General features: G+C 37.7%; 1 protein-coding gene across 1 annotated transcript in view; it reads right to left on the minus strand.

Annotated features, from left to right (window-relative positions):
- Phc3 (polyhomeotic homolog 3 (Drosophila)) overlaps positions 1-16,766 on the minus strand; it is a 73,413-nt gene that overhangs the window by 16,021 nt on the left and 40,626 nt on the right. The window contains exons 8-11 of the mRNA XM_013016263.1: positions 15,004-15,875; positions 10,212-10,365; positions 5,025-5,275; positions 1,443-1,602 (exon numbers count right to left, since the gene is read on the minus strand). Coding sequence (XP_012871717.1) covers positions 1,443-1,602; positions 5,025-5,275; positions 10,212-10,365; positions 15,004-15,875 — 1,437 coding nt within the window. The remainder of the gene's footprint in view (positions 1-1,442; positions 1,603-5,024; positions 5,276-10,211; positions 10,366-15,003; positions 15,876-16,766) is intronic.

The raw sequence follows: 16,766 nt of genomic DNA on the forward strand, positions 1-16,766 counted from the left end.
TAAAATAGTTGCTTTCGGGCTGGGAAGGTGGCTCAGTGGTAGAGCGCTTGCCTTGCATGCATGAGGCCCTGGGTTCGATTCCCCAGCACCACATAAGCAAAAAAAAAAAAAAATAGTTGCTTTCCTTTTGATATTCTGAATACTTTTCACTGTTATAGGTATTAGTGTTTGAACTCAGGGCCTCACACTTATTAAGACAGGCATTTGACCACCTAAGCCACAGCCCCAGACATTTCTTGCTTTATTTTTTGGATAAAGTCTCACATTTTTGTACAGAACTGGCCTCAGCATGATCCTCCTACCTAGAGCCTCCTACCTACACAGCTGTGATTGCAGCTGTCTACCACGATTACCTGGCTTATTTGTTGAGATGGGAGGGTCTCACTACCTTTTTTTGCCAAGCTGGCCACAAACTATGGTCTTCCAATTCTCTGCCTACTGAATAGCTGAGATTACAGAAGTAAGCTAATAGCACCAACTTTGAATACCGTTTTAACCTGTATGGAATAATCATTATTCAAATACAGTTTATTAAAGGTAATTCTTTTGCCAGGGACTGGTGGCTCATATTTGTAATCCTAACTACTCAAGAGGTTGAGATCTGAGTAACCCAGCTCAGGCAACAACTTCTATGAGACTCTTATCTCTAATCAACCACCAGAAAACCAAGGTGTTGCTAAGGCTCAAAGTAGTAGAGCACTAACCTTGAGCAAAAAAACTCAAGGACAGTGCCCAGGCCCTGAATTTAAGCCTCATGACTACCACCACCACAGCAAATTCTTTCAGGAGAATTGCTGACATTTTTCTCTTTAAATCTCTTCTTTTCTAAAGAGTATATCCCTAAAAATAATTGTAATATTTACTACCACAAACCAGAATATGCAAAGTATAAGAAACAACCTAGAAAGCTCCAGATATATGAGCAAATTCTGTAAAATAGTCATTCTAAGTCTACTTTTTTTTTTTTTTGGGGGGGGGTCCGGTCCTGGGGCCTGAACTCAGGGTCTGGGCGCTGTCCCTCAGCTCTTCAGCTCAAGGCTAGCGCTCTACCACTTGAGCCACAGCGCCACTTCCAGCTTTTTTCTTTTTGCTTATGTGGTACTGAGGAATCGAACCCAGGGCCTCATGCATGCAAGGCAAGCACTCTACCACTGAGCCACCTTCCCAGCCCCCTAAGTTTACTTTTAAAGGAGATAATTGGTTATCTTGAGAAAAAAACCTGAATTACTTTGTATCTTATGTGGAATTTTTCCATCCACAGTCCTTCAAGTCAAACTAATGCTGCCAATCTTGCTATTTTAGTTAGTTTGGTTAGCTTTTTCATTATTTTAGGCAAATAATGTACTGTCTAAAAATAAAAGTATTTCCAAGTGAAAAAAAAATCTATGCTTCTGCAAACACCAAAGTAAGATAAAAAGAGTATCATAAATGAAATCACAAACCTTCAGCCATCATGTCTTCCATCTCTGTGTCAGAGGAATTATCTGCATGCTTTGTATTGTTCTGTAGCTCTGGCTGAACACACACAGAATTCACCACCTGATTATCCAAAAGAGGTCTTTTTTTCACAGGTTGTTCTATTAGTAAAGATGAACGACTCACCTTTAAAAGAGAATAAAATAATCTCTTTTAAAAGACATTCAGAAATAATTGGTTAAAATCTTTTGAACAGTATCTGTAATATTCATTCACTCAGCTCTATTCCTTAAGTGTTTTGTTGCCTGGATAGAGGTTATGCAGTTTAGTTACCAGTGGAATGTTTCAAAGTCTCTGCCAAATAGAACTACTATCCTAGTTTCGTAATTAAAAAAAAGAAGTTGGCCAGGCACTGGAGGCTCACACTTGTAACCCTAACTACTTAGGAGGCTGAGATCTGAGGATAGCCGTTCAAAACTAGGCAGGCGACTATGAGATTGTTATCTCCAATTAATCACCAAAAAGCCAAAATTGGAGCTGTGACTCAAGTGGTAGAGCACTAACCTCAAGCTGAAAAAGCTCCAGGACAGTACTCAGGCCATGTTCAAGCTCAGAACTGGGGGAAAAAAGTGCTAAATTTTAGCGATCCTTTATGTTCATTCCTATACTGGCAATGTCCCAATATTCAGCACTGAAAAGCAAAAGCTCTAACAGTATATTTAGATACTGCATGGGCATTTATTTTCTTTTCCACTGCTGGGCATCAAATTCAGAGCCCTGAACTTTGTTATACTCGCAGCACCTTTGGAAACAAAAAAACTTTTTTTTTCCCCTTTTGGCTATTAGCGTCTTGCTATGCAGTCAGGCTTGCCATAATCACGTTGCTTTAAGCTCATGATCCTCCTGCCTTGGCCAACATAATTTTTGAAAGTACTGCTCAAGCAGGGTGGGCAAATACAATCATTATATTCAGGGTATATATATGAAAATAGAACCATGTAACTTGAGCTTATGGGTAGTGAGTAGTGAAAGATGGGGGAAAACAACACATATGATGTGTTATACTCATAAGTATGATGTGTTGTACTCATAAACTGGTTTATTGCACAAAAACCCCTTTGCCTAACTACTTAAAATTTAAAAAAAAAATTTAAACTCCTCCCCAAACCAACAAACCAATCACTAAATGGGTAAAGGAACAAAGGAGAAACTTCTCAGATGAAGAGGTAAGAATAGCAAAGAAACAGATGAAGAAATGATCAGATATATCCCTGTCCATAAAGGAAATGCAAATCATCTCACCCTATTTAGACTAACATCATGTATTTGAACAACAAATGCTGGAAGGATGTAGGGAAAAAGGAACTCCACTGCACTATTGGTGGGAATGTAAACAAGTGCAACTACTCTGGACAGTGGTCTGGAGGTTCCTCCAAACACTAAACATGCATCTTCCCTATCCATACCATTTCTGGGCATCTACACAAAACATCACAAGGCAGGATACCATAAAGACACTTATACATCATGTTAACTGCTGTACTATTCACAATAGCCCAGATGGGGAAACAGCCCAAATGGCGTATCCAAAAAATGTGGTTCCCATACACAATGGAATTTTGCACAGTCATTAGAAAGAATATTATGTCATTTGCAGGGAAATGGATGGACCTAGAACAAATCATGTTAAGTGAGATAAGCCAAGCTCAGGGAGACATACGGCACATATTTTCTCTCATATGCAGAAGCTAGACCTAAAATACACTGGGACATGAAAAATTATATAGGACGTTAGGCATTCACACACAGTGAAACAAAAGAAGAATACTCAGGGGAGGAACACAAAGACACAATGTCTTTGATCATATAAAATAATATTAAAATGAACTCCAGGATATTCAAACAGGAGGTTTTTTTGTTTTCTTTTCATCTTGTTTGTTCCTTTATCTGTCTTGGGGGCAGGAGGGGAGTAAAGGAGGACACAGAAAAGAAGACAAAGGGTGAACAAATGAAGAACTGGTACTCACTGGATACTAAAAATGAGCTATACAACTCGTGGGTAGAGTGGTCAGGAGGGAGAAATGGGAAAGAGTGATGGAAGAGGTGACACTGCCCCAAAAGAAAAGTATTCATTACCTGACTTACGTAACTGTAAAACCCTCTATACATCATCTTTATAATAACAAAAATAAAAAATGAGCTGGACGCCAGTGGCTCATGCCGTAATCCTAGCTACTCAAGAGGCTGAGATCTGAGGATTGTGGTTCAAAGCCAGCCCAGGCAGGAAAGGCCCTGAGACTCCTATCTCCAATTAAATGCCAAAAAATGGACTTCGCAGTAGAATGCTTGCTTTGACCTGGAGAGCTTAGGGACAGTACCCAGGCCCAGAGTTCAAGCCCCACAACCAACAAAGAAATATAAATAAATACATAATTTGAAAAAGTCTTGGGGAACTGAAATTTTTTTTTTTATTTTAATTTTTGCCAGTCCTGTACCTTGAATGCAGGGCCTGGGCTCAGTCCCTAAGCTTTTTTTAGCTTAAGGCTAGCACTCACTTGAGCCACAGCTCTACTTCTGGCTTTTTCAGTGATTTAATAGAAGAGACTCATAGTTTCCTGGCCAGCCTGGCTTCGAATAATTATCTTCAGCTCTCAGCCTCTTTAAAAGCTAGGATTATAGGCATGAGCCACCAGTGCCCAAATTAAAAAAAAAATTTTTTTTAATTTTCAAGTCTTCTTTTTATTGTGAAAATACAGTACAGAGGAGTTACAATTACATGGGCAAGATAATGAGTACATTTCTTATCAAGCATTGTTGCCTCCTCCTTTGTTTCCCCTTCTCCCCATTCCCATCTCTCTCCCTCCCCTCCCCCCTCCCCCCCCAGCCAAAGCTGTAAAGTTCGTTTTTCGACATAACGTCGTGTACAAATTAAAGAATTATTAAAAACCTGATGAAAGACAGAAACTCAGGAAGAGAAAATCTATGTGGTAATTATAAACCATCAACTGGATAAGTTCAGATGCATTAGGGGATTATAAATTAGTATAATCTGCACTCAGATTGGGGGGGGGGGAGAGGGGCTCCAGTCATGGGGCCTGAACTTTGGGCCTGGGTGCTGTCCCTCAGCTCTTCAGCTCAAGGCTAGCACTCTACCACTTGAGCCACAGCGCCACTTCTGGCTTTTTTTTGCTTACGTGGTGCTGAGGAATTGAACCCAGGGCCTCATGCATGCAAGGCAAGCGCTCTACCACTGAGCCACCTTCCCAGCCCCAGAGCACCATTTTTAAAACAATATACTTTAGATGTGTCATTTCAATCTTCTTTTTAAAAAAAAAATAGAAGTAGAGGCAGGAGGATTGTGAGTATAGGCCAACCTTGACTATATAAACCAAGACTTTGTCTAAAAAGAAAAAAGAAAAGTCTCCATGTTTTATGGATAGCATATTATTCTAGGACTATATTTGGAAATATATAACTGACATAGTTAAATTCTACAGAACTTCTAAAATAAAACTGCAAGCTTCCTCTTAAGAGAAGAATGATTTTTTTTTTTTAAATACTGTCTGGATAATACCAATTGAAACATTACAAATGTGCTTCCTACTTACAGGGAATGGCTCCAACCCCTCCTGAATGACAAAGCCTTCAATAACATGGGTCAAGATCTGTGGTTTCACGATAGCCTGTGGAGGCTTGTTTTCTATGCCGGGGAGGCTGCTTGGCATCGATGTACTATTAGCCCTGGTGGTAGCGGCTGGAAGTAAGAGTGGAGGTGGAGGTACAGAAACATGGGAGGGGTCCGATGGAGATTTAATTACTGATGCACTGACAGACGCCACGGTAGGTAATTCCACTTGCTCTGAAAGAAAGTTATTTTTGATCTTCAGCATTTTTACCAAGCAAATATGAAAGAGCACTGAAGAATAAACACAAAGCCAGGCATCAGGGACTCATGCTTATAATCCTATCTACTCAGGAGACTGAGACTTAAGGATAGCCTGGGCAGGAAAATCCGTAAGACTCTTACTTCAAATTAATCATCAAAAAGCTGGAGAAGTGGTTTGAGCACTAGCTTGAGCACAAGACCTCTGGGACAGTGCCCATGCCCTAATTTCAAGCCCTATACATAAAACAGAATAAAACATGAATATTGGTGTTTCAAAAACTGTCCCTAAAGCTGGGTACCAGTATAGCTCATGCCTGTAATCCTAGCTATTTATGAGCCGGAGATCTCAGGATCATGGTTCAAAGCCAGCCAGGCCAGGAAAAGTCCCCATGCCTCTTATCACCAATTAATCACAGAAAAAGCCTGGGGTAATGCTGTAGCTCAAGTGGTAGAGTGCTGGCCTTGAGCAAAAGGAGCTCAGAGACAGTGCTTAGTTTGAGTTCAGACCCCAGCATAAAAACAACAACAAAAATTGTTTCTAAGAACTTTCTACTTATCTCATTTAGCCTGTACAATAACCTTAATAAAACTACTGTTGTTCCCATTTTATAGAAGAGCAATTTGATCAGTCATCATTGAAACATGGGTACAGTAACTGCCCTGCTATAAACATGAAAATGTCTTAATTCTATCAAGAGTAATACAAAATTGGTTATTGTTTCTATGCTATAGAGATACTAAATTTCCTATGGTTTCATATCTTTATTCCAGATAGTAAGAACGGATAGGCAAATACTATGAAAATGGAAAAGGCTCACGAAATCTACAGAGTAAGCAGGAATTTTAATAATTTACACAGGTCATCATCTTAATCTCAAGAAGCTGAGCCTCCAATCCTCAAAAAACATGTACCTTTTGGCTTGATTTTGTGCCAGCCCTGGGGCTTGATCTCAGAACTCAGGATCTGGGCGCTGTCCCTGAGATTTTGTGCTCTACCACTTTAAGCGACAGCTCCATTTCTTGGCTTTTTGGTAGTTAATTGGGGATTACTGGGGATAAGAATCTCATGGACTTTCCTGCCCAGGCTAGCTGTGAAGTGTGATCTTCATATCTCAGTCTCGAGTATCTAGAATTACAGGTGTGAGCCATCAATGCCCAGCAAAAACATGTGCTTTTTATTTTTAACTCTCTTCAACAGTGTAGCACTGTATCAAGTGCAAGATGTTAGACTGAATCACAGTGATCCGTCCCCCATCAAATTCTGAGGACTACAGTAAGAGAAATTTGACAGCCTACAATAAATGGAGACTTTACCTTCCCATTTAGTACCACAAACCCTTTGCTGCCTGTATTACACTAGATAGAAACAGGTGGTAGCTAGGAATAGCTATGAGCACAGATGTTTAAGAAAAACAAGGACTGGTGGTTTAAGAAAAACAAGGAAGGTGACGCAGTGGTAGAGCGCTTGCCTTGCAGGCATGAAGCCCTGGGTTCTATTCCCCAGCACCACATAAGCAAAAAAAAAAAAAAAAAGCCGGAAGTGGTACTGTGGCTCAAGTGGTAGAGCGCTAGCCTTGAACTGAAGAGCTGAGGGATAGCGCCCAGGCCCAGAGTTCAGGCCCCATGACTGGACCCAAAAAAAAAAAGTAAAAGAAAAAAACGAAAAGATGTCTGCAAAGACAGTAACAATAATTACTAGATATTCATACACCAAGTACCATGTCCAATGTCCTACATGTTGTAAGTCATTTGATTTAATACTAGTCTATGGGTAGACAGATAGATTCTATTACTTGTTGTAATGGCACATAGCAAATCAGCAGTGGGCTGATTTTGTGCCACCCAAGTGGTTTGGTTCTAGAAAGCATGCTCTTAACTGCTGTCAACTCCACTCTATCCTAAGTATGAAAAGGAATGATAGTACCTAGCACAGATGCTCAAAACCTCGTTAGGTAGAAGAGGAATAATAAGAATCCTTAAACAACAGAAGCTCAGCAAATAGAACAGTTTCATTTTCTGCACAAGACCTAGGAACTATTCCTACTTCTTTGCATCGATAATTTTAGTCTTGAGGACTTTCTGGGTAGAAGCATAGCTTAAAAACAGTAAAACACTCGCTTGAAGCACTGAGTTCAAATCCCAGTTCCACAAAAAAAAAAAATAGAATTACAGATTTATTCAAACTGAACCTTGGATGGAAATAAGTCTATTTTTCAAGTTAGTTTATTTCACAATTTGGGTTAAGAATTATTCTAAACATCAGCCTGTACTTATCCTTCTGTGTGCTACAGACCAGTGATAAGTTTGAAGTAAATTATAGAAAGATCAAAATGTCTACTTGCAAGTAACTTGGCAAGATCTCAAATTAGATTCTTAAAAAAAAAAAAGATAGGGACTGGGAAGGTAGCTCAGTGGTAGAGCACTTGCCTTGCATGCATGAGGCCCTGGGTTTGATTCCTCAGCACCATTTAAGCAGAAAAGGCCAGAAGTGGTGCTGTGGCTCAAGTGGTAGAGCACTAGCCTTGAGTTGAAGAGCTGAGGGACAGTGCGCAGGCCCAGAGTTCAGGTGCCACAACCGACCAAAAAAAAAAAAGTAAAGGTATTTAATGTGTTCTAAAAGTGTCTGTATTTGGTGTCAATAAATTAGTAATACTTATATTGTAATTATAGTCACATTGTAAATGCATTATTCAATAAAGCATGGATTTTAGCTTTTAAATCAAAATTCCAGAAATCTACAGCAACATAAATCCACTTGGAGTGTGAAGAAACTTAAATCAATCTTTTTTTTTTCTTTTGGTCGGTCATGGGGCTTGAACTCACAGCCTGGGCACTGTCCCTCAGCTCTTTTGCTCAAAGCTAATGCTCTACCACTTTGAGCCACAGCACCACTTCTGGTTTCCTAGTAGTTAACTGGAGGGAGATAAGGGTCTCATGTGAACTCCAAAAAGAGGAAATGAAACATTTTTTAGTTGCCATAGTTGCCTGTTTCGTTTTCCTTTCCTTTTTTCTTGTTAGTTTGCACTTGGGAGGGTAAAAGAGGGCACAAGGGGGAACAAGGCCAGACTCTACCTAGAAAATAAACTGGATATCTTGTGGGTTGGAACAGGAAAGAAAAACCAGGAGAGGCAGAAGGGAGATCCGGTTCAAAAAGAATTGTATTCATTCCTTATGACCTGTTTCATATAACTGTAACCCTCTGTGCATCAACTCAACAATAATACTAAAAAAAAAAAAAGTCTTATGGCTCATGGCCTTTCCTGCCTGGGCTGATTTGAACTGCAATCCTCATATCTCAATCTCCTGAGTAGTTTAGGATTACAGGCATGAACAACCAGCAAAGGCTTTAAATCAATCTTTTAAGATGGCATTTGAATAAACAAAGGCAATAGTTTAATATAACAGTCTAATATAAACTAACAGTCTTAGTTTATATAACTTTGTTGACTAAACATTTCCTATTTCCAAGAAGGAGAAAAGAAGGTTGATTTTCCTCTTCTATGCTTTCCAGAGTCACATTAGTAAGGAAATGAGGGAGATGGTTAGGAATGTGGCTTAGTGGTAGAATGCTTGCCTAGCATGCATGCACTCCTGGGTTCCATTCCTCAGTACCATATAAACAGAAAAGGCAGGAAATGGCACTGTGGCTCAAGTGGAGTGTGTTAGCCATGAGCAAAATAAGCTCAGGGACAGTGCCAGGCCCTGAATTCAAGCCCCAGGACAGAAGAAGAAGGAGAAGGAGGAGGAGGAGGAGGAGGAGGAGAAGGAGGAAGAAGAGGAAGAGGAGGAAAGAAAGAAAGATTGATAGATAGATAAGGGGAGGAAAAAGGATGATGACTAAACAGAGCAAGAGCTGCTTTGCTGTCAGACAGGGTCAGTACCTCCATAGTTAGTTATAGTGGGTTTTTTTGGCTGAAAATGTTCATGAAGGCCATGAGATATTCAACAGAACAGAATAGTTACAGAAAGGCTATACTAATATTGGTATTACTTAGATCACAGATCAGCACACTTTTTAGTAAAGAGCATGTGTCCTCTGAAACTATTCAATGTTATGAATATTAACTAGCACAAAAAGAGCTTTAAGAATTAAATCTGGGGGCTGGGAAGGTGGCTCAGTGCCTTGTATGCATGAGGCCCTTGGGTTCGATTCCCTAGGACCATATAATCAGAAAAAGCTGGAAGTGGCCCTGTGGCTCAAGTGATAGAGCACCAGCTTTGAGTTGAAGAGCTGAGGGATAGCACCCAGGCCCAGAGTTAAGGCCCCACAACCAGGAAAAAAAAAGAAAAAGAAATCTGTAAAAATAGGCTGTTTCACAGCAATTTTGAGAAATAAGATATGACTTGAAATGTTTTTAATTTTTGGAAAGCATAATTCAAATCTTTAGGTAGAATCTTGGTTTACTCTAATTTTTAAGATAGAAGCACCTCAACAAATAAACCTCAATATGTATATGAAAAAGAATAGTAGAAGTGGCATGATTTTTCATTCAAGTGGTGGGTACCCAGTTTATAAACTACTGACCTTTCCTGCTATTAAACAATTTTCTGGGCTGGGAATGTGGCTTACTGCTCAAGTGTTTGCCTAGCATACATGAAGCCCTGGGTTCAATTTCTCAGTATTGCATAAACAGAAAAAGCCAGAAGTGGTACTGTGGCTCAAATGGTGCGTGCCCAGGCTCTGATTTGCGCCAACCCTAGGACTAGCCAAAAAAAAAAAAAAAAAGGAATAATTTTCCAAAAAGGCAAATAATTACTATTTGCTCTTTAGTAAAATTATTCATAAAAATTTATATTCTATTTTTTGCTGCACTTTGAAGTAACACATTAGTTTAATATCATCTCTAATGGAACAATATCTCCTATTATTAACATTATTAATTTCAACAATATTTTGGTTCTTCCTTACCCAACAAAGGATGTTCAGAGGTCAAATCCTCAGCTCTTCCCACAGTGATAGCCGCTGGAGACAAAGTGGGCGGTGGGGGGGTTCTGTCCATGCGGACACATTCATCCGACCCTTCAGGCATTTCTTCCTCACACATGTCTTCAACCTGGTAAACCTGAAATGACAAACCATATTGCCTTAAAACGTCTACAAAAGCACACAGAAAGAAGTGCTCTTAACTTAAAAAACAAAAAAAACAAATTCTAATGTATTAAATTTAAAAACAGGAAGTGGCACTGTGGCTCAAGCGGTAGAGTACTCGCCTTGAGCTGAAGAGCTGAGGGACAGCGCCCAAGCCCAGAGTTCAGGCCCCACGACCGACCAAAACCCCCAAAAAAAAAAAAAAAAATTTAAAACCAAGGCAAAATGAGTATTCTGACACATTGACAGAAAAACCTTAAAGCCATTCAAGTCTTTCATAATAATTGATATTTCAATGAAAACAAGCTGGATCACTTTTTAAGCAAAAATTACTAAGGATGGTGACTTTTTAATTTTTTGGGGAATTATTTTTAAAAGAATATATTTAACAATTATTTTTAAAAGATTTTTTTAAAAAGATTTTACTTTACACAAATAACTACTTCAAGAATCACACTATTGTTTGTATTCATTTCCAATAGAAGAGTTTATGTGAAAATTAGTATCCATTTTCATAAACTAAAACAGATACTAATAATGTTCACAGGCACATTAAGTAAATTTGCAGAGTAATGTATAATAGAAAATATATTGTCAGAAGAAATAAATCCTAAGCTCTTCTTTATTCTTATTATGTGAATTCAAGATTAAATTATGGAAACTAATATCTGAAAAGAAGATGTGCAATTATGGTTTTCCTTTCTGTTCAAATAAGTCAAATAAATATCTTTCTCTAAAACAACACACACATACATATACTTCCAAAGCCATTCAGATGAATTTTTTAGCCAATATTCCATACCAATGGAGGAAGCCTTAAAGCCTTTACCTTTTCGTTCCATTATAAAGATTATAATTAAGAAAGAAAGCTCTCTGAGAAGGAGCTATGTAACTAGAAGTAATATTTCATTAAATTTAAGGCTTAATTTTCAAAGAACGTTTGTAGAAATGGTGTCTTTTTTTTTTTTTTTTGGGTGGTCATTGGGCTTGAACTCTGAGCCTGGATACTGTCCCTGAGCTGAACTTCAGCTCAAGGTTAGCACTCTACCACATGAGCCACAACACTAATTCCGGTTTTCTGGTGGTTTATTGGAGATAAAACTCTCGTGGACTTTCCTTGCCTGGGCTGGCTTTCAACTGTGATCCTCAGATCTCAGCCTCCTGAGTAGCTAGGATTATAGGTGTGAGCCACCCACGCCCGGCTACCTCCTTTCTTTTAGGTACAAATCTTTTACTTAAGTATAGAAAGATTCTTTATGTTATTTAATTAACATTCCAACAAATCTAAACCATGAAAAAACATTCATAAAATAACTTTTAAATAACATCTAATATTGTATTTTAACTAAACTACTGAAAAGGATTGATGCTAGAAATATATAAAAATCATACAGGTAAGTAATAAAAACTTCTGAATCCAGCACAAACCATATATAAAAAAGACAGTGTGAGGTTTTAGTTATAAAGGAAGAAATTAACAAGCAATGATTTTTTTTAGAAATCTTTCCAAATCTCTAAGAATAAAACATCTTTTTCTTTAAAAGATTACTGTTATCTTTATACCAAATATAATATCCTAAACTATGATCCAAATCAACTAAACAGGCAACATATTTAAAGATACCTGCTTACAACCCTTCAATTATAACATTGTTTCACCACAGAGACTTCTCTGCTAGAGTGTGGATCTCAGAATTGAAAGCAGTTATTTGTTACTACACAGTTCAACAATGGTGACTACTAGTATCTAGTCATGGCAACAGTAATTTTTTAAATGGTGATAATGATCTCTACAAGAAAAATCATCCACAAAAATATTTGGCAGTTGACAAACATCAATAGACCACTGTTAGTATACAGAAGCATCTATTCAGTGATTCATTTGCCTGAGTTGTAGAGGAATTGACCCAGAATAAACAAGTATGATTTTATTAACTAGCTCAATTTATCTATATAGATAGCATTTCCTGTTTTAGATAATTATCTTTTACTACAAGGAAGAGGGAAATCTCTTTAATCTTGTCATATATTATTCAAGTATCTGCCACAGTATCTTTTAAGGAATCAAGCCATGATCAAGCATGGAATTTATTTTTAAAAATAAAGTGTTTTTAAAAGATGGAAAGAACCATAATACAAATAGCATTTTTTAAAAATAACCCATTAAGGGATACTGTGAAATGCTTTTCATACTTCATAGTTAAGGCTAACTTCTTCTCATGTAAAGGCAAAACATATCGATCACAGACATCTGGCATGATTGGCACAAAGAAATCTAGATGCAACAACTAAAATACTGAAGAAAGTGAAGAGATGGAAAGTTTGCTCACAACATCATTATGAAACTGTACATCATAAATTCTGTTTAGCTCAGAACTATAACTACTCTAAAAATAACAAAGACTGCCAAACTTACCTCAATAAAGTCCATTATGCCCATGTGTCCCTTTCCTAAATAAACTGAGGAACATTTGTTTATTAGTTCTAAATTATCTACCCTCAACATAACTTATTTATTTAAATGTCAATAAAACTAATTCTTTTATAAATGTAACTTTAAAATATATACTGATTTTACTTTTATCTTTCAAAATTTCACATCTTTTAAGCAATATCTCTCTACCTTTAGTATTTGAAATAACCATGAAACTATCATTTGTGATTTTTTTAAAGCAGTCAAAGATAATAAAAGAAAAACATAGCAATTAAATAACCAGACCAGTTACTCAAGGAAAAGAAAGAAGCAAAGACAACAGGAAATCTACAGCAAGCATACAATTAAATAAGTTAGAGCAGAAAAAGGTATTAATAACTTAAGAAAAAGGCTTCCAAAAATAAGACACAACTTTTTTTATTTTAAGGAGAATTTTTAAAAATAGGGCAGAAACCAACAAAATAGAACCATACTATTTTGGGCTGTAATTTTAAAGTGTTTGATATTTCTACCCAAATATATTTGTTTCCCTTCACATTAAAAAAAAGTTAGAAAAGGAATATAGAAAAGATTTCTCACTTGTTGGAATCAAATCACAAAACTAGGAAGAAAATTGAATTTAAATTAAATTTGATTTCTTTGAAAATGCCATACGTTTCTAAAAGTGTAGTTTTATTTTTGTCTTACTTCTGCAATACTAGGGATTGAACCTAGGTCTATGTATGCTAAGAAGGAGTTCTGCCACTGAGCTATAGTGTTTATGCTACAATACCCACAGTAAGCTCTTCACAATCCTTTAAAAGAAAACACAGAGTTAAGGTACTTAAAGGACAAACGTTTCTAGAACTGCTGTTTTTTTTTTATCAAGTTCTAGTTCTAAAAAGGGAAGGGAAAATGGGATTCAAAATCGTTTTTGGGTTTTTTGGTGTTTTTTAATGAGACAATGTCTTTTACTATCATAGCCCAGCCTTGCCATCTTCCTGTTTCAGCCTCCCAAGTGCAGGGATTATAGATGTGCACCACCAGGTCCAGCTAAAATTCAATCTCTTTATGCCGAGTAAGATTAATCAGAATGATGAGAATAAAATATCTATAAATGTGCATCCTGAGATCCAAAGTATTCCAAAAGCATTGAAATTCCTTTAGCTAAAGGTTATAAGTTTTTAAGTGATAAAATTTCTTCAGTGAGGTTTGATATAAAATCTCCTTTTAGGAAGATTCCTCTCAGAAACTATGATTTTGGGATTTTTTTTGTTTTTGTTTGCTTTGTTGTTGTTTTTTTTTTGTTTTCCCCTTCCACCCTTAGAAACTATGCTTTTTATCATTCTGATAAAACATTTTCAGATCTTATTTCAATTTTATTTGAAATTAGGTTATAAATCTTAAGTTCATTTAGATAACGTTTTAAAATAATTTACAAGGTTATTTTCCTTTCTAGATAACATATCATTTTTAGAACTTTATTCTGATGAGTTTCATTCATACTTCCCAATGTTTAACTATTTCCATTATTAATATTAAAGTCATTACTGAAAGTGTGAGCTTTTAAAGTGATATTTATATATATATATATAACAGAAACATTAAGTATATATTTTTCTTAGTATAAGCTTTTTTAAAATCAGTTAATATTTTTTGCAAAGTTGGACTTTCCTAGAACAGATTTTTTTCACAAGATTTTAATTATAAAATGTGATTTCATCAAAAAAGTACAGTTTATAAGAATATCTCCTCCACCTTGAGGCCCAGGACTTCAGAATGCACACCACCAAAAGCTTAGCTAGATAAACCATACGTTTAAGAACACACAAGCCAACAGAAGGGATCTATGAAGGATAATCACCTTAAGAGAAAAAACTTTGTGCAGATGACACTGGTTCAAATGCATTCCCTTGGGGAAAAAAAATCAACTCTGTAAAGATAGCAGATGGATTTGTTTAAATAGTAATAAAATTAACGAGGGACTTTAACCATCACAAATTATCAAGCATGCAACCATTCTACAACCAATAATGGCAATTTTTTTTTTGCCCATATAGCATGTTTGTCAGAATGACATATAAAAAACCCAAACTTTTTAAATTCACAGGCATTTAGTTAGCAACATAATACAATATGGGAGAGAACAGTTTTTACTTTCATTTCATCAAGAAAGTCAAAGAGCTTCCAAGGGCTTACCACTGGTGGATCAACAGGTGCTGGTGGCTGTACTTGTAGATTTACTGCAACAGTCTGGGGAGGAGGAAGGGTCTGAAATGGCAACTGGACCAAAGCCTCTGCAGCCGGAAGTTCCTCTTCTGACACCAAAGCATTCTGCACCAAAACCTGGCCCTGGGACAGAATTTCAGGCTGCACTTGTAAAGACTGCATAGACTGCAAGGGCAGTGGTGGAATCTGAGCTGGAGGAGATGTTGACATCTGTGGTGGGGTTGCAATTGGAATTGGAGAGGACTGAAGGGCTGAATATTGTTGGTGTGATGTTGGAGACACAATCTGCTGACCGGGGGACACCAGGGCAGACTGCTGAACTGGGCCAATGTGTACAACAGGGGAAGCTGGAAGTGGAAGATGGGATGGAAGATTCAGCTGTGCTGTTGGCTGCACTTGATTAGCAGTGGACTGCTGCAAATTTGGTCCTGGCTGAAGAGCTGATGACACAAGAGGGTGTGGCTGCATAAGTGCTTGTGGATGGATAATTATAGTTGGAGACTGACTTGGTGAATGAGGTGGTGGAGGAGACACCACTACAGACTGCTGGGCTGACTGTGACTGATTGGGAGATACAGTTAAAGGAGGGGGGTGGCTCTGAATTGGTGAACAATGTTGTGACTGAGTATTACTGGAAGCTGGAGGAAGGCCATGGTTTTGGAGTGGTATACAGTGCTGGGATGGGGGCGGATCTTGAGTTGGATTCTGAAGAGTGATTGGCTGAATTTGCTGCTGTTGCTGTTGCAATATCAGCTGATGATGGGAAACCTTGGGAGGTGGTGAATGAAGAGGAATCTGTTGATGTTTTATTAGAGAATGAGGCTGAATTGGAGAATAAGAAGCTGTGAGAAAGAAAAAATGACAATTAGTATTGATTTCAAAAACATACAAAGTTCTAAAAATATACACGAAGTTCTAAATAAATATAAAGAAAAGTTTCCACATCAGGTCATAATCACTAGAATTCTTTTTTTTTTTTTTTGGTCGGTCATGGGGTTTGAACTCTGGGTCTGGGTGCTGTCCTTCAGCTCTTCAGCTCAAGGCGGGCGCTCTACAGCTTGAGCCACAGCATCACTTCCAGTTTTCTAGTGGTTTATTGGAGATAAGAGTCTCACGGACTTTCCTGCCCGGGCTGGCTTGGAACCTCGATTCTCAGATCTCAGCCTCCTGAGTAGCTAGGATTGCAGGCTTGAACCACCAGCGCCCGGCTGTGAACCACCAGCGCCCGGCTTAGAATTCTATTACAACTCTTAGATACAAGTGATTTGAAATTTGGTAACAAAAAACTTGGATAAAATCTGTTACAAAAGGATCCAAAAGAAAACTGCCAAAAAAATCTATTCATAGGGCTGGGAAGGTAGCTCAGTGGTAGAGCACTTGCCTGCATGCTCGAGGCCCTGGGTTCGATTCCTCAGCACCACATAAGCAAAAAGAAAAAAGACAGAAGTGGCGCTGTGGCTCAAGTGGTAGAGTGCTAGCCTTGAGCTGAAGAGCTGAGGGACAGTGCCCAGGCCCAGAGTTCAGGCCCCACGACCGGACCCAAAAAAAAAAAATCTATTCATAAATCTAAACTTTACATAACTTGTTAATAAATTTTACAGGTTACCAGAACAGTCTGTAGCATTTCTTCTTTGAAATAAAAGGGAAGTATCCTTACAGAACCAGTATGTATATCTAAAAGTGACTTCAAAATCATCGTTATTAATAAAAAATCTCATCCTTCCTATGACAAA

Source organism: Dipodomys ordii, unplaced genomic scaffold, assembly GCF_000151885.1.
Source record: "Dipodomys ordii isolate 6190 unplaced genomic scaffold, Dord_2.0 Scaffold30, whole genome shotgun sequence".
Taxonomy (NCBI): domain Eukaryota; kingdom Metazoa; phylum Chordata; class Mammalia; order Rodentia; family Heteromyidae; genus Dipodomys; species Dipodomys ordii.